Here is a 24,779-nt window from a genome sequence, read left to right as displayed (position 1 = left end):
GTGCTGCTTTTGATCCTTTGCAGTCATGCTTTCTAAATTAAATCAGCAAGTGTTAGAGCAGATGGGCTGGTGTAAACCAGGGATTTAACTGGAGCCGATGAAAAGATGCCAAGAACAGCTGAAGATTTGGGTCCTAAGGGGGAAAACAGAAACGATGTCCCACCGATTAAGTACTGCTGTACAGTAACATACTGAAATGAGCTATGATGGCTGTGCCTTTGCCATATGTTTACCTCTGTCTCCTAGGAAGGCAATGCAAGGGGTTATTCGATAGGTGGAATTGCTGTGCAGTCAGGTGTGGTGGGCTGCTTCTCCAGTTTTGCTGCTACATCAGTTGCAATTAGACTTATGTTTATGACACCCTCTTTATTCAGTGGAGAAATACTCTGAAGAGATACTCTATAAAAATGGTGGGCATGCTCTACTTTAAGAAAACTGAGTGCTCTGTTTTCGGCAAAGGCTGTACTAAGAAATCTGTGTCCTGTCAATATGACAGTCATGAGCTGATCACTGAAAGAGACACCATCAAGTGATACTTCTATAGTTTTAAAAACAAAGTTTAATTGTTAAAAGTTTCAACATCAAAATGCATCATCTCTTTATTAGATGGAAAAGTCCTCTCTGCCATAGGTGTTTGCTGACGATCAATTCTTCTGTGACTTTTTCATGAATGCTTGTTAATGGCCTCAGATCTCTGAGAAAAACTTCCAAAAAATACTTGCTTTGGAAATAAATATAAAAGCATAAAAAAGTGGAAAATCCTTGTTACCAGAAGCCTAAACACAGTATGTGAAACAGTAGAGTTATTAACCTTATGAACCTCTCTCCTCATATCTGGCTACAAGTATGGTTTTGGCTGAGATGACTGGCACTTCTTTGGCCACTTCTGTTTTCTATATGCACTTCAATTCCAGGCTAAATTATTTTTAGAAGGCTCTACTGAAAATATTTTCAAGATATGGCTGAAGAATGCAGGATTTACATATATTGCTAAAGGGGGAAATCAGGCTGTACAAACAGCCAGTTAGAACAAAATTAGCTACCTACTAGTTGTATTTAACTTAATAATTAATTCATGGGCATTGTTCAGAGGATAAGGCACCAATACCCTGCATTGTCTGAGTGTAAGGAAGTCTAAGTAGTTTCACTGGCAATTTTACAGAGTGAATAATGGAGTTGTCTCTGAAATCTTCATTTATTCTAATCAACGTTAATTAGAATTCTTCAGGATTTTAAACACTGGCAAAAATTCAGTTGTTGTTGGTTAGCTAGTAAATATCTTAAGACTTGGACAGACAGATGAACTGTTTAACAGTTAGCAGTATAACTAGTACGCTGCTACAAAACTCTGTACAATTTGGGGACATTTTCATGCAACAAAACCAGAAGAGCCTATTGAAACTCCCTCACCATATCACATTTTCCAGCATTTTGTTTACAGTTTTGATAACTTGAAGAGGTTTAAGCGTGTGGCTAGGCAGGAGGCTCCAGTAGCATATCGGATCTCTTTCAGTATGCCAATCCATTCCTTCTTTTCATCATCATACCTGCATTTAACAAAATACGGTCAGAACATAGCTTCTGAAAATTTGAGTTTGATGCTTCATCACACATACATGAAATGGAGGACAGTCCACAGGCTGCAAAGGCTTGTAGCAACTATGTGCTTCAGGATGCCACAAAAGGCTGCTTTTGTCCTCTAGAACAGAACAGAAAGATCTTCGTGCGCGAGTTGTCCTTTCCCTGGTCTCTAAAGCTTGTTGCTGGCCTGTGTCACACTTCAATTACTCCTATAAAAGCTTCCTCCTTAAGTATCCCTTCTGAATTCCTTCAGATTTTGACATATAAAGGTGGGTTTTCTTGGAATCCTTCCTATCCTTCTGCCAGTCAAAACTCCTGAATTTACCTTAGCAACTGAAGTCACAGCAGAGATGTCATGTTTCGTCAATACTACTGTGATTTAGATTAAAAAAAAAAAAAATCTAGGACGTAGCGATTTCTGAGTCTCTTAAAACAATTATTTGACTAGTAACACATGAACATGTACAAGCCTCTGTGTATACGGGCTTTTCTGCCTAAGGGTGCCACAAAACAGAGAATGTTTTTATGGTACACTTACAAGGCTAAACCTGCCAAGAGATATGGCAACTTACTCTTTTAAAGAGTGAAAGAATCTGAAGACCATGACTCAGACTGTTTGAATTATTAGTAGGTGGAAGCAGTCATTAGATGCAAGTCTCATGTTTATTTGTTACTATCTGACAAACTTTTCTATCTGTCAACAAGTGCTTTACAACCTGTGCCATGGTTCATTTCCAGAGTTAAACAGGAAACTAATTTTACCCTCCAGTGTCTACAAACCTCAATTTTAGATATGGCTTTCCACCAGGCAAGTGTGATTAAAATTAAACTTACTTCCATATGTCAGTGACTTCACTGGGTGCAAATTCTTTAGATTCAAGCTGAATCATTGCAAAGCCTCCGATAGCATACAAAGCTCCGCTTAAGGTGACTAAACTGATGGAACTTCTCTCTTGGGGAAATTCAGGCATAACCTCCCACCTAAAGATGAAAAGAAAAACATAAGTAAAATAAACACATGAGAAACATTCTAAAGTGAATGTACTAAAATACGCCTCTGAGTGACATAAGTTCAGGTACCAAGGACCACTTGAGGGAACAGTTTAGTAAAAGGAAAAAATCCTCAGACTTATGAGCAGTGAGCTGCAGTGTCTCCATCCCCACAGGGACTTCTGCAAGCCTGAAGTGACAGAACTGCACCATGACGACACCTCTTCCCTGAGACCACTTCTTACAGGTCAGCTGGTCCCATCACCAGTAATATGCTTTATACAGATATATTGTTCCCCAGCTACTTACATTTTTCCCCTATAGTTTCCAAAATGCATATTCATTTCAAGTGGCATTGACATAATAATTTAAGAGAAGTTACTGTACCTCATTAGTATAATTTCAAGTTTTCTGCCAATTCACAGCTACGAACACATAAAACATACAGACATCCCACTTCTGGATAATGTCAACATCAAAACTAACAGGCTAATTTGTCTATCCTGCTTGTGTGACTTGACTGTAACAAAACAGAGTAAACCAAGACAAGAACCTGCAGATTTTTCAGACCACAAGCTGCACGTGTTTCTGAACAATGGAAGAGAAGAATGTGTCAGACATCATGGTAACAAAATTACCTTTACTTTCCTTTGCTTACTATAAAAGGTGTAAAGTCCAAAGTTCCCTCACAGAATTACTTCTTGCACAATTCACATTTTGCATTGTTAGATTTTATAAGCAGGTCTCTTTGGGGATAATATATGTTTAAGTTAAAGCTTTTGTTGTGAGGTTGATGGCTGCAATGCCACCTGTCAGTGAAGACAGCACAGCCAAATGTGTTCATATACAATAGAAATGCTTATTAATAAAATAAAGGTGTATCCAGGACCACTTACAATATTGAGCTATCATAACAAAGCTTTACTGATACTATTTTAAATGAAAGTTTGTAAATAAGACAATAGGAAGGAAAATTAACAAAAGTAAGAGAAAGGAAAATTAAGAGTAGAAAGACAGAGATACAGAGGGTATAAACTCCTGGAAAATCATAAACATTTGAGAGGTGCTGACTGCAAAATGTTCTGGCTGTGAGAAAGAACACTGGAGAGTATCTGGACCAAGTAAGTAAGCTAATTCCAGGTATGACTTACTCTCTTCTGTCATTACTTTTACTCTCTAGTATTTCAGAGCATGCATTTAAAACTGAAAGTCTTCCTGGAGTTTTCATATTAAATAAACAAGCAGAATTATCTGCCTGTTACTAACTAGTGGTAAATGGTATTTGCAGTGACAAGGTAAGTGAACAGCAAGACATCACAAGGCCTCGTACCCGAAGGACATTCAGCTAGTCCTGTTCCAGTACCTGATTTCTCCTGCTGGGGTTTCCTGTTCAGTGCCAGTGCTGTTTCAGCTACATTGCACGGCCCTTGCCCATCTCTCCCACTTCTCCCCTTTTATGCCAGCACACCTGTTTATTTGGCTGTGTGGTCAGATCAACTGGGAAAGTAATCACACTTTTAAAAAATATATATAGTAGAGAGTGGTTTATTTTCGCTACATGAGCTCTTTGATCATGTTTTCAGTGTAGCTATGCTAGCATAGAAAATGCAGAGGGGGCAGGAAAAATGGCCAGAGATACAGGCTCTTTAAGCTGCTGCTGCTAAAGATGTGAATGCAGACCAAGTGTCAGCGGGAGAACACAGGCACCTCAACACCTTTGTGACTCTTATCTCGGAGCTCCGAAAAGCCTAGATGATAAAATGTGCTTAAAAATGGCTTGAATATTGCACTCACTTATTGGTGGTCAGATCAAAAGCTTCAACAGATGCCGTAAGGCCTTCTTCGGTGACACCACCTGCAATGATGATCTTGCCCTTATGGATAGCTGTTCCAAACATGGAGCGAGCCACTTTCATCGGAGCCAGGTCTCTCCAGTCTCCTTTCTTGGGATTGTACACAAATAGCCTGTTAGTGCATTTCCTGGGGAGGAAAAAGAAAACCTGTGATAATTTCTAAGGAACTTTTGGCTTGTTCCAAGAGAGACCTAGTTGAGGTGGATTGTGTGGGTTTATGTGTAATCTCACTTTCCTCTCCATGAGAACCCTTCTTGTATCTAAATCTGGGAATCTTTGCATGTGCGCTAATCACATCCACAGAACTACATTAAATGTTCAATGCTCCTTACGCGTGGCAGCCATTCCACTGTACCTTACAGGAGAAAGACAATGTCCTTTATCCAGATAGGTTTGTGGAGGAATGTATGACAAAGGTTATAAAAGAAAGATTATGCTGCTGTTTTTGCTGATTTGACAAGCTTGTATCTTAAATGTCCACGATACAAACACCGAAAATTACCACCACGTGCTCAGTGTGAGTGAAAACTTTAATTTCCCTAATGTTATATCCATTAAGGTATAACAGGCATCACAGGTCAGAAAATATGAAATCTGACACAGTAATTCCATAGCACTTAAGTATTTCTATCTGGAAGGCAATAATACTTTCAGTGAGGGTCCTCATAGCTATATATTACTAATGTGTCTCACATGTAAGCAAAATTTGCCTTGGAAGTAAGTATGGTCATGAAAATAACTGGTTGGGATTACAATTTATACACAATTCTACTTTATGATGAAAAAGATATCCCATATACCATAACGTGTTCCCCTCTATTAAATTGTCAGCAACCTTAATCCAGAGATGTTAAAAAGGGAAATGCTGATTTCTGAGTGTGAAGACACGTACTATAAATGACCAACCAAATAATGTTATAAATTGTCATGCAAAGACTTAGAGACTCACTTATCATCAGTTTTGCCGCCAAGACAATATATCAATCCATTGTTTGAGATAGTAGCATGGCCATATACTTTGATAGGTAGTTTTTTGATCTCACCCCATTTCATTGCCCTGGAACAAGAAGAGTGTATCACCGTTAGGCTCTTTCAGCTAGCAATGGGCTATTTACATGTCCTCAGTGGGCATATATAAATTTTAAACATACACAGGATCATAGCACAATACTGAATCTAGAGACTCCTCCGTGCGAAGGTCCTTGCCTGCAATTACATAGATCTTGTTGTCTGACTCTCCCAGCCCGAAGAGACACCTGGCTGACGGCAGCGGAGGAAGAGCAACCCACTCACCGGCGACACTATCCAGCTGAAAGAGCACCAAAGCAGGAAGTGTTAGGAAAGACAAATAGTAAAAATCCACACAGTAAACATCGATCCACAGAATTAATCTGATTGCACTTAGTGTCTCTCAACAACTCATCTGCTTGCCTGAACAACCCACCCTTCCCCCAGTGCAGCTAATGAATAATGAGTTCCACCCACCTGTGCTTCACGGTGCCAAGACCTAGCAGAGCCAATGCTACACAGCTCTCTTTGCATCTGCTCACTCTCACTCAACCCCACGGAGGGTTTTTTTTGCCTCTTTATTAAGCTCTTGTTCCTTGTTTAAAGGTCCCTCACTCTGGGTTTCCTTATAACATGCTGGCAAGAACAAGTTGTTCTTCTTTACACCTGAAAGGAGGAGACACTCCTGCCACTCCACACCTACACATTTAGCTGGTTGTGCTCATTGTGACAATAAGAGATGCCAGACATCCTCACACCTCTTAATGATCAGGAAATATTACATGGCAAATGGCACAGATGTTTCTTCTGCAATCCCTAGAGCAAAAGGGGTGGCACTTCATCATAAATACCCTCAAAAGCTCCTGAGATCTCTGGTGGCACAATGAATAAAGACTTCACTCCTAAGCAAAAAAGGCAGGCAGTGCAGCTCCATTGGCAACAATACTGATGTCATCCCTACTGACGTACTCCCACAGCTGTCTCAAGTCACATCCAGTACACTGAAAACACCTAAGGAGAAGCAGCAGGAGGACAGAAAACAAACAAACAAACCAAAACAGTATCTTCCTAGAACTGTGGTGCTTAATTTTTGTTTTGATCTAGGAACTTACAATTGAACCTGAATGCTTTCTAACATTCAAAAATAACATTTTCTCTCTTCTATTGTATATAGATTTGCTCCACAATGTACAGGAGAGGAATGTAAAATGTGAGTTTGCATGAAGTGTAAAGGCAAGAGAAAGTTCAGTCAAAGTATTCAGATCTGGGTTTAGCTCAGTGACATCCTTTTTTCAGAAGTACCTTCCACAGTCAAGGTCTCTGTGCTGAAATGCATCTCCCAGATCTGACAGACTTCCCCTGTGGGACACGAAGTTTTATTGCAACAGTGAAATTTAGTTCGTGGACACGGATTGCCCCAGTCGCTGGATCAGACTGGCGTAATGAGAAGATACACCCACCACTGATCACAGCATGCTTAGTGAATCAGTCTTGAAGGTGACGTATCTACTGATGACAGGGCATAAACTAGTCATGCATTTTTGAGCCAGTGGCAGCCTTGTTTGCTCCTGGGTTGCTAGCTACCAAATAAAATGGTAACAAGTGCCTCACTGGTAGAGAAATGGAGACCAGTACAGGAAAACTGGTTTGTCACCACATTAGCATTTTGGAGGGAACACAGCCTCATGGGTAACAGAGACAAGTATTTTAACTATAGGTGGTGGAGGCAGCAAGCAAAGTTAAAGATGACAAGCAAGAGAGCAGGATTTCATGAAATGGATGTAGAGATATAAAGTAGGATTCTGAAAACTTCCACCATTTATTAAAAGCAATCTTGAGGTTTAGTTTTTCAGAGGTCCCTTTCTAATAGCCTGAGACCTAGGCTACTCAGTTATGGATTCCATATATTATGGCATCAACACAGTATTTCTATTAGAAGAATATTTCTGTAACAAGTTTTGCACTTCAGTGATAAGTGTTTTACACCTACATAAGGAAATGAAACAGTGCTAAGACTCACCTTATAAATAGAACAAATATCTGAAACCAACTCTTTCATTGTGTATGAAATCAGAGGGAGCCATACTACTATAAGCACTTAATATCTGCATTTTCAAATACCAGAAGGCTTTAAAATTCTATCACTGCTTATCACTCTGCTTTACTTCATACTGAAACAGGACCTACTTTCACTCTTTTAGGCCAATGTGCCTAAAAACAGGACACAGCCAGCAGCAAATTGCATAATCAATCACGAGATAGTTTAAATATCCCCCAAAGCATGTAGCCAGGTAGCTAAAACCACAACAGTTTATGGCATAAGCATGCCGAATTGTATTTTTGCTAATTTTTCTGAAATATGTTGTGGAAGTTACAGTTTGTATTAATTGGCCTTATATTTATACAGATTCACAAAGACATAAAATTACACTCTCGGATAAACCATAGTATTTAGGGTAGTGACACTGACAGTTTGCCAAGAGAAAGAAAAATCTTCTACCTCTAAGTTATTAGGTTTTCAAATGTAGATGTGACAGAAGGACTTCTGGAGTTTTAGTGACAAAAGTGGCACTTAAAATATGCACATTACTGCCGTCGTAAAAATATTTCAGATGCAAAAAATGACAGACATCTCGTTAGATCTAACACAACTAAGCACTCAACTTTCATGAAAGTTAACAGAAATTCACAAAAGGTATTTTGCAAAAATATTATTAGGTTAAACTTAGGCATCTGTACCCTGAAAAATCCGGGCCTTAAACAATGAAAGCTGGTGCCTAGAAAGAATGTACTAATCCTTTTAATCTTTTCTGAGGTCTCACCAGGGTCTTGATCTTGAAAGAGAAGATGCAAGTCCCTTGGTTTCACTTATCTCTCTCCATCGACCGCACTGAGAGACTAGACAACTCACTCATATCGACTCACAATACTTTTCAGTAACTCCTGTAAGCACCTATTATCACACAAACAATTACAAAGCTTATACCTGGAAGAAGTATGACTGGAAGGGCTGATCCTTGTTCTCCTCTTCCACATACAGTCCTCCAACAATGTAGACCTGATTTTGCTTGGTGACTATACTGGAATGGTTTCTGGGAATCTGTTCTGCCAGGGCCGCCAGGTAGCATTCGTTCTCAAGAGGATCATAAGCTACTGCAGCGGTGTCATTAACCAGAAGAATTAGGTCTTTGACAAACATGCCATGCCTGGGAAGGTCATTTAGGTAGCCAGGCAGTAAATCTTCATCTCCTACATCACCATTCACCTCCCCTTTGGTCGACTTTTCTGTACTTTTGCTAGAGTCAGGCAGTTTTCCAGCAAAAGCATCCTTAATAATCTTTACTTTTTTCTGAAGGTCTGAGTTGCTTTTAATTATATCATCTTTCTCAACATGTTCTTTGAAATATTTTTCTGGCATAAGACGAAAACGTATGCAGTCAAAAATTTCCCCCAGGCTCTTCACTCTGTTTTCCTTGTCTGTTCGGACCCATCTCATTACTGCTTCAAATACCAGTTCTTCCTTCTCTACGTTTAAGCTGTCAGGTGAAATAACTGAGATAAGTTCATGCGGGGCAAGCTGCATGAAGTCCTCTTCTTTGCAGATCTGCACAAAATGATCTGAAACAAAATCACGGGCAGAAAATGCAAGTCTTGGGCAATCAAGCAGAACACCTAATCGAAGGATGGCCAGACAGTTGCCAACAGCGAGCCTCTTCTGAAGATAGGAGACGCACACAGTGAATACAGAAGGGATCTGAAAGCGACTGGCCAAAGCGAAAATATCTTGCACGTTAGAATCATTAAGATCAATACTTGCTGAGTAAAGGTATTTGACAATCATATCCAGGATGCTGGGGTCAACATTATCTAGAACTACCTCCTTCTTTTTCTCTTCATTTTGCTCCGATAAGAAAAACTCACGAAAATATGGGCTACATGCCGACAGAATCAATCTGTGGCAAGGCAGGCTTCTGTCACCAGCTTTTAGAGAGCAATCTATAAACTTTTTCTCTTCGAGGAGTTCCTTGAGGCCATCCTGAAGAAGGGTGGATTGGTAAAGTCTGAGTTCTTCAGTGAGTTCCCTTTGGGAATCCATTTCGCAAATACTTGAGAAAGGGGAGGGAGCACAAAGCTTTAGCTGTTGTCTGCCCAAAGGTCTGTCTGTAAAAAAGGCAGACCAATGTGCTTTGCCCTGCCTGAAGCCTCTGCAACTTAATCTCACCAGCTAAATATAGGTACATACTCTTACAGGTCGGAATTTAGGATGGATGGTTTGGAAAAAAAGAGTTGCTCTTGCAGCTGTCAAAGACTGAAAGAAGCAACTGTTGCTTTTAGTCACTATGGTCAGGTTTTGCCATCATTCTCCACACTGAATCAATGAGATTACGTGCAATGTAAGAAATTATTTGACATGAGCAAGGACCCTCAGAATCTGACCCTCAGTGAGACAGTTATGAGCAAGATTGTAAATATACATGTTACCAAAAATTCTGAAATAGAAATATAACTAATCAAATTGTCAGCTGCAATTGCTGTTTACTTTTTCAGAGTTGCTTAATACATCTCATTGCTGTAGTCATAAAGATATTTAAAAACTCCAGATCTTTGCATCAATTATCTGTGCTCTAAGATTATTTTTTCACATATCCGTATCACACCTGCAATTTCTTCAGATATTAATAATAAGAATCTGAAATTAATTTTGAGCTGCTTCTTAATATCCACTTGGTTGTATTGATTTGTAAACAAAACCCTACTGTTTAGATATAAAATATACATTATTTGGGTAAAGTTCTGCTTTCAAAAATAATTTTAAAATAAGTCTCCACTTCCCCTTAATAAACACCATTCTTCATTTCAGATTGTCTGTAGACATCATCAATCCTTTCAAATTTGACTGTACTGGAAATGGTGTTAACTGCTGTTAAACTAAACCAAAAACAGGACACAAGAAAGATAGAATGGAATATGAAAAACGTGTAATCCACCATATTAACATTTTTTAATGTATGTGTAATTTAAAAAAACTAAAAACTTCTGAATTCAAACTAAAAAAGCCCCAAATTGGACAAGGAGTTTGAAAAGTGAACGTAAATTTAGAAGATTTATGCATATGTTGAAGGTTTCACAATTTCGGCTGGGAACATTTATACTTTTATTAAAGGTGGTCATACAGACCCAAAATAAATTTGAAATTTTAAGTTGTTTATTGCACCTTGATAAAGGACTGTATTTTGCCCACATAGAGTATGTTAGATGGTACCCATATAGTAGAATGTTCTTTGAATGTAATGGAGACAGGGTGAAAACATAACTATTTGAATGCAAGATCTACAACGAGGTATAACATTATCAAAGTTTATTGAAATCACGATTGGTTTTTGATATAGGTAGTATTTCATTAAAATAGATACCTGTAGAAAGGTTTTCTACAAACACCAGAATTATATTCATACCACAGTTACTTTACTACAACGGTCAGCTGCTAAAACAACAGCTGAGAGGAGAGCTCATTTGACTTTTTCCACTTATAGAAAATAGCGCAGAGGTCTTATCTCACTAGAAAACGTAACAGCTGCATCTTCCTTTAAACAATAAATGACTCATTTCTCTCTAACACATAACATTGGAAAGGTCTAATGACTCAGACACAGAAGCTATTTGTGTGTGCACCTTTTTCTAGATCATTCCTTAAAACAAGTGCTCTAGAAAAAGGGGGGGGGAAAAAAAAAAAGAAAAAGCTATATGAGGATTACAATTAAGTACCTGGAATGATATGTGCTGAACATTTAACAAAACAATAAGACATTAAAAATAATATTTGGAACAGGATTGCTTTTTGTTAAAGCCATCAGTAACACAGCACCGCTGCACTGACACAGCCAACATGCCTAGATACAAAATGTTCTGTGTATGATGATAATTCTATGTTGCACAACACTGAACAAGTTATGGAAATTTGATTTAGATATCATGATTGTGGGAAAGTACATCACTGTATATATTGAGCATCAAACTATATACTACACACTGCCGACTCTCAAATGGTAGTCTCCACGTATATACTAAGAGGCCTCCTTTTCTGACAGACTTTCAGGTAAAATGGAAAAAAAAAACGGTGGCTACCTGCCATAAATGGTGGCTGAAACACCATGGCGGACCCTGCGCTGTTAGGGTAGGGGGCTTCCTGCTCTGACAGCCTTCTGGGGGGACCAGGATGGGGTGGATGCTCCTGCCAATCACACGCCTGAAAACACCTGGGGTACAAGTGTGTCAAAACCTGCAGTCAGCCAATCACAGAGCGGTATGAAAACACTGCGTATGACATTTTACATAATGGAGGCTGAAATAAAATGGCAGCTGCCAAACACGTAATGGGGAGGGACTTCCAGGTCCTTATACCACGTGACCAGAGGAAGGGCGGGACGTGTGGAACACGTGACTGCCTGCAGGGGGCGGGGCTCCCACCCCTGCTTATATTAAGACATCGGTTGTCCTCCCACTACTTACAGAAACAATATAATAAATACAAAGCTTTTACACATATGAGGGGTTTTGAACAATCTTTCCTTTATGACATATCCCGAGGGCATATTATTGAATATTTGCTTTCTCTTTAATTTGGTATCTTCTTTCTCTGCTACTTGGGTATTTCTAAATTATATTCTACAGATCTCACAAGCCCTGTAAGAACTGAGGGTTTTTTCTTGCTTAGGAAACAAACGTATGCCAATCTAAATCAGGTCATTACTTCCCAGAGTCCCTGGAGTGTGAATCCATCCTTTAGCTTCTCTATTGCAAGTCCTAGTTCTTCTGAAAAAACAGGCTCCCGATCATGTTGCTTTTTTTGAATGCATGAGATATGAGAAGAAATAAAATAAAGCAGAAGGTACTTTTTAATTTTATTATCCCATTTTAACAACATCAACTTGGTAGTATGAAAAAAGATGTTCTTACCTTGTTTTCATCAGCAAAATATGCCTGGAAAAGAAAGAAAAAAAGAACTCACGACCTTGGGAAAAAAAAAAAAAAAGTCTAAAACCAAATCTGTTAATAATTCCTTGGGGTCAAAACCATATTCGATAATTCTTCAACAAACCAGTCTGTATGGTTTTTATTTTTGTTTTGTAAACAAGATCAGAGTTTTTCCTACGTTGAAATAATTTACAGAAGGGTTCTAACAGGAGTTGGTGATGATGTTATTTTTCAAGAAATACCAATCTTTGAATTTTCCACCATAATAAACAAAGATTTTTAAAATGTGTTATATTTGTTATATTTACAAATAATTCATAGGGAATTAAATGTTAATATGAAGGCAAACTGACAACATACTAGCATTTTCTGCCTCATGTACAGCACTATTATTCAATTTCAAAAACTAACCTAAAATCTGTAAGCAATAACAAAATTCAGTTAACATCATGCTCAATTTAGGAAATGAACACAGAGTAACTGCACAATTAACCAAATTTGTATACTCTCAGACATAGATCTGGGAAAGAGATACAACCTTTCCCATTCTCTGTGTGTGTAAATTCAGGCTCAAACTCTTCAGGAAACCGTATCTCTAAGAATATCCACAGCTCTACAAGTCTCTGGACCAGCAGGCTCTAGATCTTTGTATTTACCAAAAAGCCTGATCTTGCTTCAGCTGCCCTTACAGACTGGTGAGGGGCAGCAAAGAAAGTGTTTTCCTCCTCAGCTGGATCTCAAGCTATACAAGACTCTAGAGAACAGCACTGCCATCAGCAAGTAGCATGGAATACTGGCGTGGAGACAGTCCTTGGATCCTGTATGATCTATGTCTCCTATAGCAACCACCATTTTAGAACATACAAAGCACAGTTATTTAATCCAGGTGACAAAGGCACCAATAGAGCAAACAGATCCTACCTTTAAAAAAAAGGTAGGTCTTCAGCTATGTTGAAGACTGAATAAAAATGTGCAAAAATTAAAAGAAAAAAGACAGAAAGTAAGGAAAAAGGAGAGGAAGAGATAAGAACTTATCTGCATCAGTAAATGATATCAAAAGAAAAGAAGATGTAAATAAAATTGGTACGAGGACTGCTTATTTACCAAATTTCAGAAATTAAGAAAACATGTAAATTGTCAATGTGTCAAGGCTAGCACTTGAAAACATGTCCAGTCACCCTGTGCAGTCAGTCATACAATCAGGTGTTATTGGGCTGCACAGTAAATTTGGCAATTCCTAGCAGGAAGGTCATCAAGCAACCTAATGCACTAAAAAGTGGGAGACAGATACTAACACAGTTTTCTAAACTGGTACTGTCAGGAGTGCAAAGGTTGTCAGGAGTGACTCAAAATTATTGCTCTCTTTCTACAAACCCTTGTTTGAATCTCTGATGAATGTTGTGTGTACAGATATCACCATCTATTAATCTGCTCCAAGAGCAGGAAGACTTGTTTTAATATATTTGATTATATTATACTGCTGGTTTTCAAGCTATTCCTGATGATTGTGTTTTAAATATAGGAAGTTCAGTTGTAGCATATCTTTAATAGAGGATTACAGCTCTACATTGCTTACATTACAATAACCAAACAAGAATTATTTTTTAATTTTCTGTGCAGCAGCTTACCACAAAAGCATCTGTATGTTCATCAGATTCTATTTCCACATCATCTTGAACCTGTTCCACTGTTAAGTCTTCAAGAGGTTGAGGCTGCAAATTAAAACACCGAAGTAAGTAAATCCATATATTTAATATGTTTGATATATTTTTATTACTGCTGTTAACACAGTATTGTATCTAAATTAAAATAAATGAGTGAATTACCTTTTCTTCCATTTCATAATCCACTCCAAATATAGGGTTAGCTGAATAAACTTTGTGAAGTGAATTAATTTCTTTCACTGATTCCTGTAGTTTTTCCACAGGGTCTATTTTAAAACCAAGTACATATCCTCCACTCTGTATAACAGAGAAAAAAGAAGACATACATTTATTAGTGTTGCTTACTATTTGAATAACTTTTTCCCCTTGATATGGATTTGCAGTTTAATGGTAACAAATTTCAGTTTGCCAATAAAACATTATCTGTATTTTGGTACTATCTTATTTTCATTCTGCCACTTAAACTGTGGGTGAAATAAAAGCAATGACAAAGTTTCTCTATGAGGTAAATAAGCTTTTAACTGTTAGCCCATTATATAAGTGGGGAAGAAGCTGCCTACACAGAAAAACAAAACCAAACAAGGGTTGGAGAAATTCAGAAGTTACAGTAATGATTTATTTCTAGCTATTCAGTAAATGTTTAACAGTTATTTTACTTTAACTAGTAATGCTGGCCTATTGTTGCTTTGCTTAGAAGAATCATAACTCACAATAGCCATACTGACCTTAATATACAGATATTTTAACTAGTGCAAAGAAGTCTTTTTAGAAGTTGTGTTCAAAAGGCCACACAGAAGGAACAGTGTAAGTACCTTAAAAGTGGCCCTGTAACATTTCAGAATTAGAGAACTACTATATATAAAAACTTAACCAATGAAAAAAAGGATATTAAAGCTTCTTACCTGCTGAGAACTCTCTATCACAAGTGCCAAGCCAAACTTTGAGTCTCTTATTTTTATTGAACGCTAATGATAAAGAGGTAAAAAGTGTGTGTTAAAAATTTTGGAATTAACTTGATAAAAATCTGCTTTATGGTTTTTTGTTTTGTTTTGTTTTGTTTTTTTTTTACACTGTACTAATTATTTGTTCTGGAAGGTTGGCTACCAGCATTCCCTCCCACCTACCATTACAAATCTGAATCCCTGAACCTCAGGGAAAACGGGTTTTATCAGAAGTGGTAAGAGCAGCAACAGCCCATTTCCAAACACCAGGTTCATAGATCATTAATCCCAGTGTATGTAGGTGGCATGAAGCATCATAATAAATAGTTTGTAAATTGGAAATATAAGCCATTTTCAACTTCTGGACCTGCCCATGAAAGCCCCCAGTTAATCTGGACAGGAAAAAAAAAAAAAAAATCTACCCTGTGGTTGATGCTGGCAAGACTAAATTCCTCCCTGACTGTGGGACACGAAATACTAATTTTGGTGAGCTGAGAGTTTTAACTCAGGACTTGACCTTGTGCCATTTAATTTAGAAAATGGTTGTTTTAAGATACTTACAATTTGTAGATGTGGTATGCTGACATTAAAGCTGTCATTCATATTTGCATGCCAAACTATTCTGACATTAGTAATAAAAAATGTTCCCAAATTTCCCTGTTAGAGAAAAGATACATTAGAACTGCTTTGAAGTATAGAGCCTTTTTTCCAAACATGATGATTACTGCTATCCATTTAAACACAAGAAGGATACAGCTTCATATTTAATTCAATAAAAGCCTGATTGTTTTCCACCCAAACCAGCAGAAATGCTTCTACCGATTGCAAGGAAGCAAGATTCAATCTTTAAAGGATACAGCACCCGAGTGGTGAAAATAGCTGGGAGTACCTATTACTGCATCAAAGCAGGATCAAATCACGGCCTGGCAGACCTCATGGGAGTACATGAAGCATCTGAGTGTTCTTAACTGTACAGATCTGGAATTGGCGTATAGCATCAGTATAATGGCATGTGGGTTAAACTTAGGCAATTGTGGAGATGTGTGCCAAGGGAACGTAGAGGAAAGAACTTTTTAGCTTGTCAGGATAGATCCTATTTCCATTCTGGACTAAAATTGAACAGGCAGAAATAACAGCTCCCATTTTGTTTCATGGCTCTGGGAAATACTTGCAACTAATGCTCTGTAAAGTAACAGAAGTGTTTTCTGTTTTCTCCTTAAAGTCTTAATTTTTACATGTTTTAAGACACAGATTCATATTCCAGTATTTTCAATTTTCAGTAATCAAAAGACAATATAGTCTTACATTGTAATCAAAGTTGCACATAAACATGCCAACATTCAGTTTACTTTGGAAACAACATGATTGTCTTTCAGGATGATACAGAGCTTTAGATGCAACTGTTTAACAGGAACTTTGTATCTAGTTTCATGCATATTAACCCAGTCAGGTAGACTTCAGGTTGCCAAAAGCAGACTTCGTTGTATTGAGTAGCAAATACATGGGATCAGCTTCTCTGCATGTATCAGCTGGTGAACTGAATTAAGGGTAATTCCTTTGAGGCTACAGAACTACAGTAGTACAATTCCCAGATGAAAGCCAAAACATTTTAACCTTACTGTAGTCAACAGTAATTTTTCACTACCTGGTCACTTGATAAATTCCAAACTCCATTGATTTTATCATATATTTGTTCTTGTGGTAATAACCTCAGCTGCTTATTCTGAATCAATGCACTTCTCAGCTTCAGATCACGATACATTTTAGAAGTTTCATAAGCTCTACAAAAAAATAAAATACACGTTACCATACCAGTGTTTTCTATTATTTTACTGTTCATTTTAGCACCAATATGAAATATTGTGTATTTTCAACTTTTCTTATCACCACATTGCACAAAAATTAGTGTACTATTAAAACTTCATCAGTGTAAACCATTATATTTCAGTGTCCCTTAATGAAGTTATCTTTAAACTTAAAAGGTTTTTTTTGACATCTGTTCTGATCTCCTGTATTGTTCATGTGTATACTATTTATTTTCCTTAAGATAGTAACTTCCCAGCCTCTATTGCAAAGCATAAGTCTTCTGGGTCCCATGTTGTACACAGTAAAGACATCAAGAATCCTTTAATTTTCAGTGCCAGTTAAGTCACAAACATCCAATGTACGTACATCAGTATTCCATACTCTTGAATAGAAACTTACGCTAATGTATTATTCACACATAAATTCAGATGACTTATCTTTAGGTGGGAAACATCCACTGTTTTGTATTCAATTACAGTTTTGACCAGGATTTAACTCTTCATTTCCATTACATGGTCCAAAATGATGGGAATTATAGACAGAAATTATAGATAGAAAATGCACACTTAAATTAGCTCTTTTGTACTTCTATTTGTTTGCATAGTTTATACACCTTGTATGCATAAACTATGATCAGTGACTGGTATTAATATACATTAGTTTTCATTATGCACAGGTATCTACTGAAATTTGTGATCATTCTCTCCTTTCCTTCCAGAGATTGTGTTCTTCTGTTTTGGGAAAGTTTTTGAATGTTAAATATGGGCAGTTATATACTTGGTCTATCAGCAGTAGTAATCCCGCATATTTGAGTCACTGATTTTTGTAAATGAACAAACACTATTTTAAGTATGCTACCTGTGTACAGCAATAACTGAAGTGAAGAGTCTGGGACTCCCAGGGACAACATTAGTAAATATGAACTCAAACCGTGTATTGTTACATTTGGTCAGTATATACAGAGCTTCTGTCTGCCCTCGTAATTTCTGTAAGGAAAAAATGAAATTTTAAATTTCGACAATATAGCAGCTAGATTGTACAGACAAAAAATAATCTTGATGTATTTTCAAAATTCTTATTCTAAATAGTATATCTGAAGGTGTAATCCTGATTCTACCACTGATCTACTGCTGTCTTAACTGAACTCAGTTTTTATGGAGAAACTAGCAGTTCCATCAACAGTAGAACTAATGTAGCCTACCTGATATACATTTGCAATATCATGACTGAAACCATATTTTTGGCTTTGTTACCATGTGCCTGCCTGGAGAACCTATACAATCTCCATGCCAATTCTTTGTTGCAAGACAAACAAATTGCTTCACAGTTGCATGTAATTCAGACTATGTATTCGAAAGCTTTCTTGCACAAAATTTGTGCTTCTCTAGACCTTCGTTAAATTGAGACACAATGAACCAACATGTGCTTGACCTACCTAGAAGGGAGAAGAATCACCAAATGGTGTGATTACATGAGTTTTACTGCTTTAGGAAACAGACTGAAAACACACTCCTGCAGAAACGCAAAACTCTCTCAACTTTTAAAACTAAATTTCCGTTACTATTCTACTACTGTTCTTGCGATTAAACTTTCAGATTATTGTTTATATGGTGCAGTAAGTATAAACAATGAATTACAGCTTGTTTTCTTATTACAAAAAGTATTTTTTGAAACTTACTGAGTTGGCAGTTCTTGTAGTTATATTTATAATGCAGTTGAAACCAACAGCTAAAAGGGAGACAAAAAAGAGAACAGTTTTGAGAAAAGATAAAATAATAGTCAAAATTACAAAGTATAACACTGAATTTTGTAGCACAGCTTTGGATGCTATTTGTGAGAATTACATATTGTGGTTAATGGTCTGGGCCCTCATCACAAAATCAAAGACTTATTTAAGCTGGAAAGGACCTTGGAAGGTTTTCTGGTCCAATGCTCATCTCAGAGCAGCACCAACTCCATCTGTCCAATTGAGTTTTGAATATTTCCAAAGAAGGAGATTCTACAACCACTCTGTGAGTCTGTTCCACTGTTTGACTGCCATCATTGTGAACATTTTTCTCCTAATATCTAATCAGAATTTCCCTTGTTTCAGCATTTGACTGTTGCCTCAAGAAGGTCTGTTTCATCATGATGTTGCCTGTAAATTTTACCCTTGTAAATAAAACTTTCTACATCAATATAATACTTTGTAGAAGAAGGGCTAAGGGCGTGACACAGAAAAAAAAGCAGCAAAAGTATAAGTGGAGAAGAAACAAAAAGAAGAGGAGGAAATAATAGTTAAATTTCACTTTGCCGCTTCTACAGTAGTGCTCTGATACACAATAAAACAAAAAATTCCAGCCATTCTTCCTAAAACAAACAGATGCACTAAAATGGTGCTGGGCTAAATCTGAATGTTAATGACAATCCTGCTACTGATACCAATAGTAGCACAGCTAGGCTCAAAAAAAAAAAAAAAAAAAAAAAAAAAAAATCAAAGGAAAACTAGAATTTACTTTGGGAAGATTCTACTTCTCCACAAGCTCAGATGTGGCAGCAGTTATGTTGATAAGAATATTCAGTCTTTACAGAATTAATACATATGAAAATACCAGAAAAAGACTATTTCTTAGGTTGCTTATGAGAAATTTTCTAAAACTAAAAGAAATAGCAATGGTCAAAAATGGCATTCAATAATTTTTTCTTAAATTTTATAATAATGCAATTACACCTTAAAATAATTATACCTTAATGTAAGAAATAATGCATTATCTTGACAGCTAGAGTATTTTAAACTGTAAAAGCCACAGGTTAGACTTCCTTGAGCTTCTATAGGGCTGAACTACTCTGTAAGTTCCTTTGTAATTTCCTCTAAAAAAGTCTATTCTAAAATTTAAATACACATGCACACTTTTTTTTTTAAATTTTATAAATACATATAGAAGTAGCAGTGTGTGTGCATGCTCTTGCATGAGATAGCAAACATAGAAGAGCAAGCAAGCAGAGGGCATAAGTTTATACATATTATGAACAGAATACAGATTTTCAACACTGACTAGCTATTGGGAACTGAGCACTGGAAATAATTTGGGTACTAAGTAAGTGCATCCTGCTGCTGTTTCAGCAAATTAAATAAAATATGAGTAGACTTGCTAGCTACTCATACAGTTAAAATTAGAAGCTTACTCAGAGCTTATAATGGTAAATTCGGAAAGCTAGGTACCTGTGGGGAATAAAAACTATAGGACAATACAGAATGTGAATAAACAGGTGGCAAAAAGAAGCACAAATAAAGCAATGCATGAAGAAACTCAAACTTTTGTTTCTTTCTAGAAAAATGAATGAATCCCACATATGCCAAATGAAAAATACATCTGAAGTACTCTTCAACTTATGTTCTGAGAAATTAACACTATTAATATTTTGCTATTAATTATTGTAACAATTCCTGTACTACAAATATATTCATTAGTAACAGTTTATTTCAGACTGTACAGAGCAACAGAAATATACTTTACTATTATGTACCATAATCAATACTATTTTGAAAGAAAAGCATGCCACCATCAAGGAAACACAAAATTTGCAGCTGTTTTACAGATGATACTTACAGAGATTGACTCTGGGCAATGACAATGAGCGCCAAATAATCCGCAGATTTGTCACAAGTAGTCTACCTGGAAATAAAGAGTGTAGGTATTTTTAATCTGAATAATTTACATTAAATTAAATGTTACATTCTGTGGTACATATTTATCTCTAGTTTTGAAACACCAGGATATTCTTTCCCCTTGATAAGAAAAACAAGAAAAGCACCCCAGCAGAAAAATCACTAAATGTTTTTTTGTTTTTTTTTTTTTTTTTTAAATGCTAGGAGAGAAAAGCCAGCAAGGAACAAACGAAACAACCTCTAACATATACCAGCACTCCTCAAAACCAAAGCAACAAGAGTTACTGATTTCACATCCACCTGCTTATGATAAAAATGTAGAGACACAGCCAGAGCAGAACTGCTCTGGGGAAGAGAAGGGAAAGGCATCGAGTTAACTATCGCAGCTGTCTTCATGAATAACCTCACCCCTTTGTCACATGCAAATTTCTTTGATTCTGTACCCTGTACAGCAGCACATCCAAGCCCAGGAGGGGTCATCTCAGCATGCTGGCAGCTTCATGCCCTTGCATGCTATATCCTTACTGATTCAGTTTAAACCAGGTTAGGAAAAACTAAGCATTAAACAGGATTACAGCAAAAGATCACCACAATGTGATTGTTATAAATGGATTATTCTTACAAGGCTTTCAATTCTAAACGAATTCTGAGACAAGATTGTCACCTTACTAGAACTCTGAACAAAAGATCCTATTTGAAAATACTCCAGGGGGAGACAGACCTGTATAACAGGCAGGATCTATTTTCTGCAACAGACCACTGATACCAAGTTCCATGGAGACCAGATAGGGCTTTCATGACCCTACACAGGTTACATATCAGAAAGTTTACAGTTTCTCTGAGTGTGCAGTTACCTCTGTCTCCATTGTTTCCTTTGGTATCTTCAACAGACTCTAAGCAGTCTATAAGGACCTCTCCAGGTCTCATTTTCATTTGTCTAAAGGAAAAAACAGAAAAATATTACCTAATGAAAAACAGATTAGGTTTATCCTCCAAAAGGCAGTCATTTCTATTTCCTCACTTTGCTTTCCTTTCTCACACACAAATCATTATGCAACTGAAATTGTTATCACCACATCTTTGTTATCACTACATATTAATAACTTTATTATTACATTATAACAGGAAATAAATAGTTATGTATCAAGTGTGATGAAGCAAACTATACCCCAAAACAGGAAGAAAGTGTGTGAAAATGGGAGGGAAAAACAAAAAAGTTGTATTCACGTAATTTTTAATGGATAGAGTTTGTTGCCTCTTGCTGTACATTTAGGTCATAAGGAGTGGAGCTAGGCTCTAGGAAAGAATAGGTGCCAGGAGAGGAAATATCAGATGTACACTGACGTGTGAAACACTCTGCTAAATTTTCCACAAAGTGTGTGAGGTTTCAGGGTTTTTTGGTATTTTGCTTCATTTAACTGGTCTAACCACTTAACTACATAACAATAGATGTACTGTGAAATTTTGCTGTATTTTAATTGTATTGTGTAAAGCAGCCCAAACTCTTCAGTGTATTGGCATGACAGAAACAAAATGCATTATCAGGAGGGGAATTCCATGAGATACCACTGGAGATCAGGGTCGAGACACTAGGTACAGACTTAGCAATACATCACCAGAACAGTACTAAACATATTAGACAGGAATAGTAACATTAGCATTAAATAAAATAGGGAAGCCGGTTCTGTCTAGATGACAATCCTACAAGAAGATAACACAGAACTTCTTAAACATCCAAGATACAATGTCATGTTTCTAAAATTACTGCAGGCCGTATGTCTGAGGGACAAGGGGCCTTCTCAGTAAGGTCAGCTGAGTAGGAGGGAGATAAAGCATGATAGCACACTTTCAGCCTCCACCCCCAAAATCAAGCACCAATCAGCTGCTAATTTGTAGCTCCACATTACAAAAGCTATGACAGGGTTTTGCCACGGAAACCAGAGCCGAAGCTTCATGTCTCGGATAAGGCTGACGGCTCATGAGACGTCAAGGCCCACGGGAGTGAAGAAGCACCGCCGCCACGAGGATGTACGTGACAACCCTTTGCCTCCGGCCCCTCAGAGGCTGCACAGCCACTGCCCGCCTCCGTGCGCTCAGGCCGCCAACGCTACGGCAGAGACACCAAGTCCTTGTAACCAGTGACTGGTACTGTTCCCTCAGACACATCTTAAGTTTGCTTCTACTTCTCAGCGCCAGGTAACGCTACAGACGGCTGGGAAAACAACACTCTTCCCTCAGTCCTCCAGTGTGCACTTTTTTTTTTTTTTTCTTTTTCCGTTATAGATTGGAAACGGTGACTAGACTCCACCTACCAAAACCTCCCCAGCCAGCCCGCCCGAGCCTCACGGCCACACAAACCGTTTCCCGCCCTGGCAGGGAAACTCTCCCCTCCGCGCCGGGAAGGCTCCCAGCCTGCACCGCGCCACCAATGGCCGCCGCGTTCAGCCTACTGAGGCAGGGCCCAGCCCAGTGACAGACGCCGGAGGGGCCCCAAAGCCCTGCTGCCATAACGGCAGGGCAGCGACACTCACTGCGGGGAGATGTCGAAGCGGACATCTCTGTCCTCCCACAGCACGTCCAACACAGCGCTCATGGCTGCCGACCGCGCCGCGCCGCCCTGGCAACCGGGGTGGTGTCTCGCGCTGCCGCAGCGGTCGTGATTGGCTGCGGCGCTGCACGTGGGCGGGGGAGCGTCCGCTCTCCCGCCTGCCCTGGCCCCGCCCCGGGCGCGGCTGAGGCAGCGGCGGCCCCGGGCTGTGTGGGGGGGCGGCTGCAGCTCGTCCCGCCGTGATGTGGGCCTGGCCCGGTGGCAACGCTCAAGCGCTGTGGCGTTTGTCGAGCGTTTTGTGAGGGAGAGCGGAGTGCTCTGAGTCGTTGAAACGTGGTAGTTGTAGCTTTTTGCTCCATGTCTTAGTTTTGCCTGGTACAAGGTAACAGTTGTATTGTTGTGGGCGATCGTTAAACCGAACCACCGTACGCTCGGTAAACCTCTGACCTGTGAAACCCGCGCTTGCTCGGTGAATTACCGACTCTGCCGCGGCCCCGGCAGCAGTGCGCGGCCCTGGCGGCTCTTAAAGTAGGACGAGTAGGGAGTGGCTTGTGGCCAAATTCCATTTTTTGTTAGTATGAGTTTACCATTTGTTCAGGAAAAAAACCAACCAAACAAACAAACAAAAAACAAACTACAAACCAAACCAAAAATGATCGTCGGGTTTCATATACAGGAGTGCCTAATCTGAGATGTTCAGTCTTGTTAAGGGCTGTGGCAGAAATCCAGTTTACATCATCAGGAGCACATTCCACAGTAAGTGTAATTTAGCTTTGAGGTTAAGTTTTAGTCCTGTAAAGGTACCATTATCTGTTCTCTGTCCTGGCAGTAAAACCAGAAATGTTTTATTAGAAACAAGCTTTTAAGTATATAAGTCAAGTAATAGGAAATACATAATATACAGGCAGGCATAAATGTAAAATTAGTATGTCAGTAACGGGCAGTAGAGAATAAACTGTTGCATTTGATGTTTTGTACATAAGTTTAAAAAGTTTTTTTAAGAGAGATGAAAATACTAAAATGCATTTAAATTTAGATTTGGCTTTCAGAAGAGAAACTTGTTAAGGACCACTTCAGACATGAACTAACATAATTTAGTGATGCCCAGCTATTGGTACAGTTACTCATATAAATCTGTGGATGTGTTTTAAATGCACTTGTCATGTATCTTGCTAGCTAATGGAAACTGAGGAAAGCTTACAGAAAAAAGGACTAAATGCAACTGTGATGTGATTGGGAAAGGTGGGTAGCTGAGTCACCTCTCTGTCTCGTGACCTGGAGAGTATGTAGGCTGTAAGTTGATGCACTTGCTGTATTTATCTGTACTGAGTACTGTGCTGAATGTAATTTGGAAACTGATGTGCTTCAAATACTAAAGTAAGATTTGTGGGGATGCTTTTGCTTAGAAAAAAAAGTGAAGTCTTCATTGCAGAATCCCTGCCAAATATCAGATTTCTGTAACAGAGAGAAAAGAAATAATGGAATTTTAATGATCAAAGATTGCTTTCCAAAGCCATATATATTATTTAAAATGAGATATAGTTACTGATTGTACAATGGTAGTATTTAAAGATCTAGATGAAAGAAGGGATATTACTATGGCAAATGCTATACTCGCCTTACTATACTTTAGTAAAAAGGAAATTTTGTACTCTTTATACTGCTGAAAAATTGATATTTTGTTACATAAGGACTATATCATACAATGTATGCAGAAAGGATGGAAGTGAGCTTGCATAGGTAGACCTTTCTATTTAGTGAGCA

At 38.1% G+C, this 24,779-nt stretch overlaps 3 protein-coding genes across 3 annotated transcripts in view; all 3 read right to left on the bottom strand.

The window, feature by feature from the left end:
* Window positions 1–541: 541 nt before the first annotated feature.
* Window positions 542–14,260, bottom strand: KLHL41 (kelch like family member 41). The gene is made up of 9 exons (XM_042784167.1): window positions 14,234–14,260; window positions 14,036–14,119; window positions 12,390–12,413; window positions 8,419–9,538; window positions 5,576–5,733; window positions 5,374–5,481; window positions 4,366–4,551; window positions 2,416–2,562; window positions 542–1,547 (listed from the first exon to the last, which is right to left on the bottom strand). Exons 2-9 carry the CDS (start codon window positions 14,056–14,058, stop codon window positions 1,436–1,438), a joined length of 1,878 nt encoding a protein of 625 aa, XP_042640101.1. The 5' UTR covers window positions 14,059–14,119; window positions 14,234–14,260; the 3' UTR covers window positions 542–1,435.
* Window positions 9,530–23,104, bottom strand: BBS5 (Bardet-Biedl syndrome 5). Its single transcript, XM_042784168.1, has 12 exons — window positions 22,999–23,104; window positions 21,322–21,404; window positions 20,409–20,474; window positions 18,497–18,546; window positions 17,677–17,804; window positions 16,658–16,793; window positions 15,574–15,669; window positions 14,974–15,036; window positions 14,234–14,368; window positions 14,036–14,119; window positions 12,390–12,413; window positions 9,530–12,273 (listed from the first exon to the last, which is right to left on the bottom strand). Exons 1-12 carry the CDS (start codon window positions 23,058–23,060, stop codon window positions 12,172–12,174), a joined length of 1,029 nt encoding a protein of 342 aa, XP_042640102.1. The 5' UTR covers window positions 23,061–23,104; the 3' UTR covers window positions 9,530–12,171.
* A 1,256-nt stretch (window positions 23,105–24,360) lies between these two features.
* LOC104359601 (collagen alpha-1(XXVIII) chain) overlaps window positions 24,361–24,779 on the bottom strand; it is a 35,481-nt gene continuing 35,062 nt past the window's right edge. The window contains exon 37 of the mRNA XM_032989754.2: window positions 24,361–24,470. Within this exon, the coding sequence (XP_032845645.2) occupies window positions 24,463–24,470 (8 nt within the window). The 3' untranslated portion in view covers window positions 24,361–24,462. The remainder of the gene's footprint in view (window positions 24,471–24,779) is intronic.

The sequence above is a fragment of the Tyto alba genome, unplaced genomic scaffold (genome assembly GCF_018691265.1).
Source record: "Tyto alba isolate M040663 unplaced genomic scaffold, T.alba_DEE_v4.0 Super-Scaffold_7, whole genome shotgun sequence".
In the NCBI taxonomy this organism is placed as follows: domain Eukaryota; kingdom Metazoa; phylum Chordata; class Aves; order Strigiformes; family Tytonidae; genus Tyto; species Tyto alba.
The sequence above is the reverse complement of the archived record's forward strand: the minus strand, read 5'-3'. Positions and strand labels throughout refer to the sequence as shown.

What these genes read in the sequence shown, in the direction of transcription:
- KLHL41 (XM_042784167.1), bottom strand. Translation starts at nt 14,058, where the DNA reads ATGAACATACAGATGCTTTTGTG. An exon ending in ATTTTGCTGATGAAAACAAG is followed by an intron (nt 9,539 to 12,389) that starts GTAAGAACATCT and finishes CCCTTTCTCAAG; the next exon opens with TATTTGCGAAATGGATTCCC. An exon ending in GTATTGTGCTATGATCCTGT is followed by an intron (nt 5,482 to 5,575) that starts GTATGTTTAAAA and finishes TTCTTGTTCCAG; the next exon opens with GGCAATGAAATGGGGTGAGA.
- BBS5 (XM_042784168.1), bottom strand. Translation starts at nt 23,060, where the DNA reads ATGAGCGCTGTGTTGGACGTGCTGTGGGAGGACAGAGATGTCCGCTTC. An exon ending in AACATACAGATGCTTTTGTG is followed by an intron (nt 12,414 to 14,035) that starts GTAAGCTGCTGC and finishes TTTCTTTTCCAG; the next exon opens with GCATATTTTGCTGATGAAAA. An exon ending in ATTTTGCTGATGAAAACAAG is followed by an intron (nt 12,274 to 12,389) that starts GTAAGAACATCT and finishes ATTCAAAAAAAG; the next exon opens with CAACATGATCGGGAGCCTGT.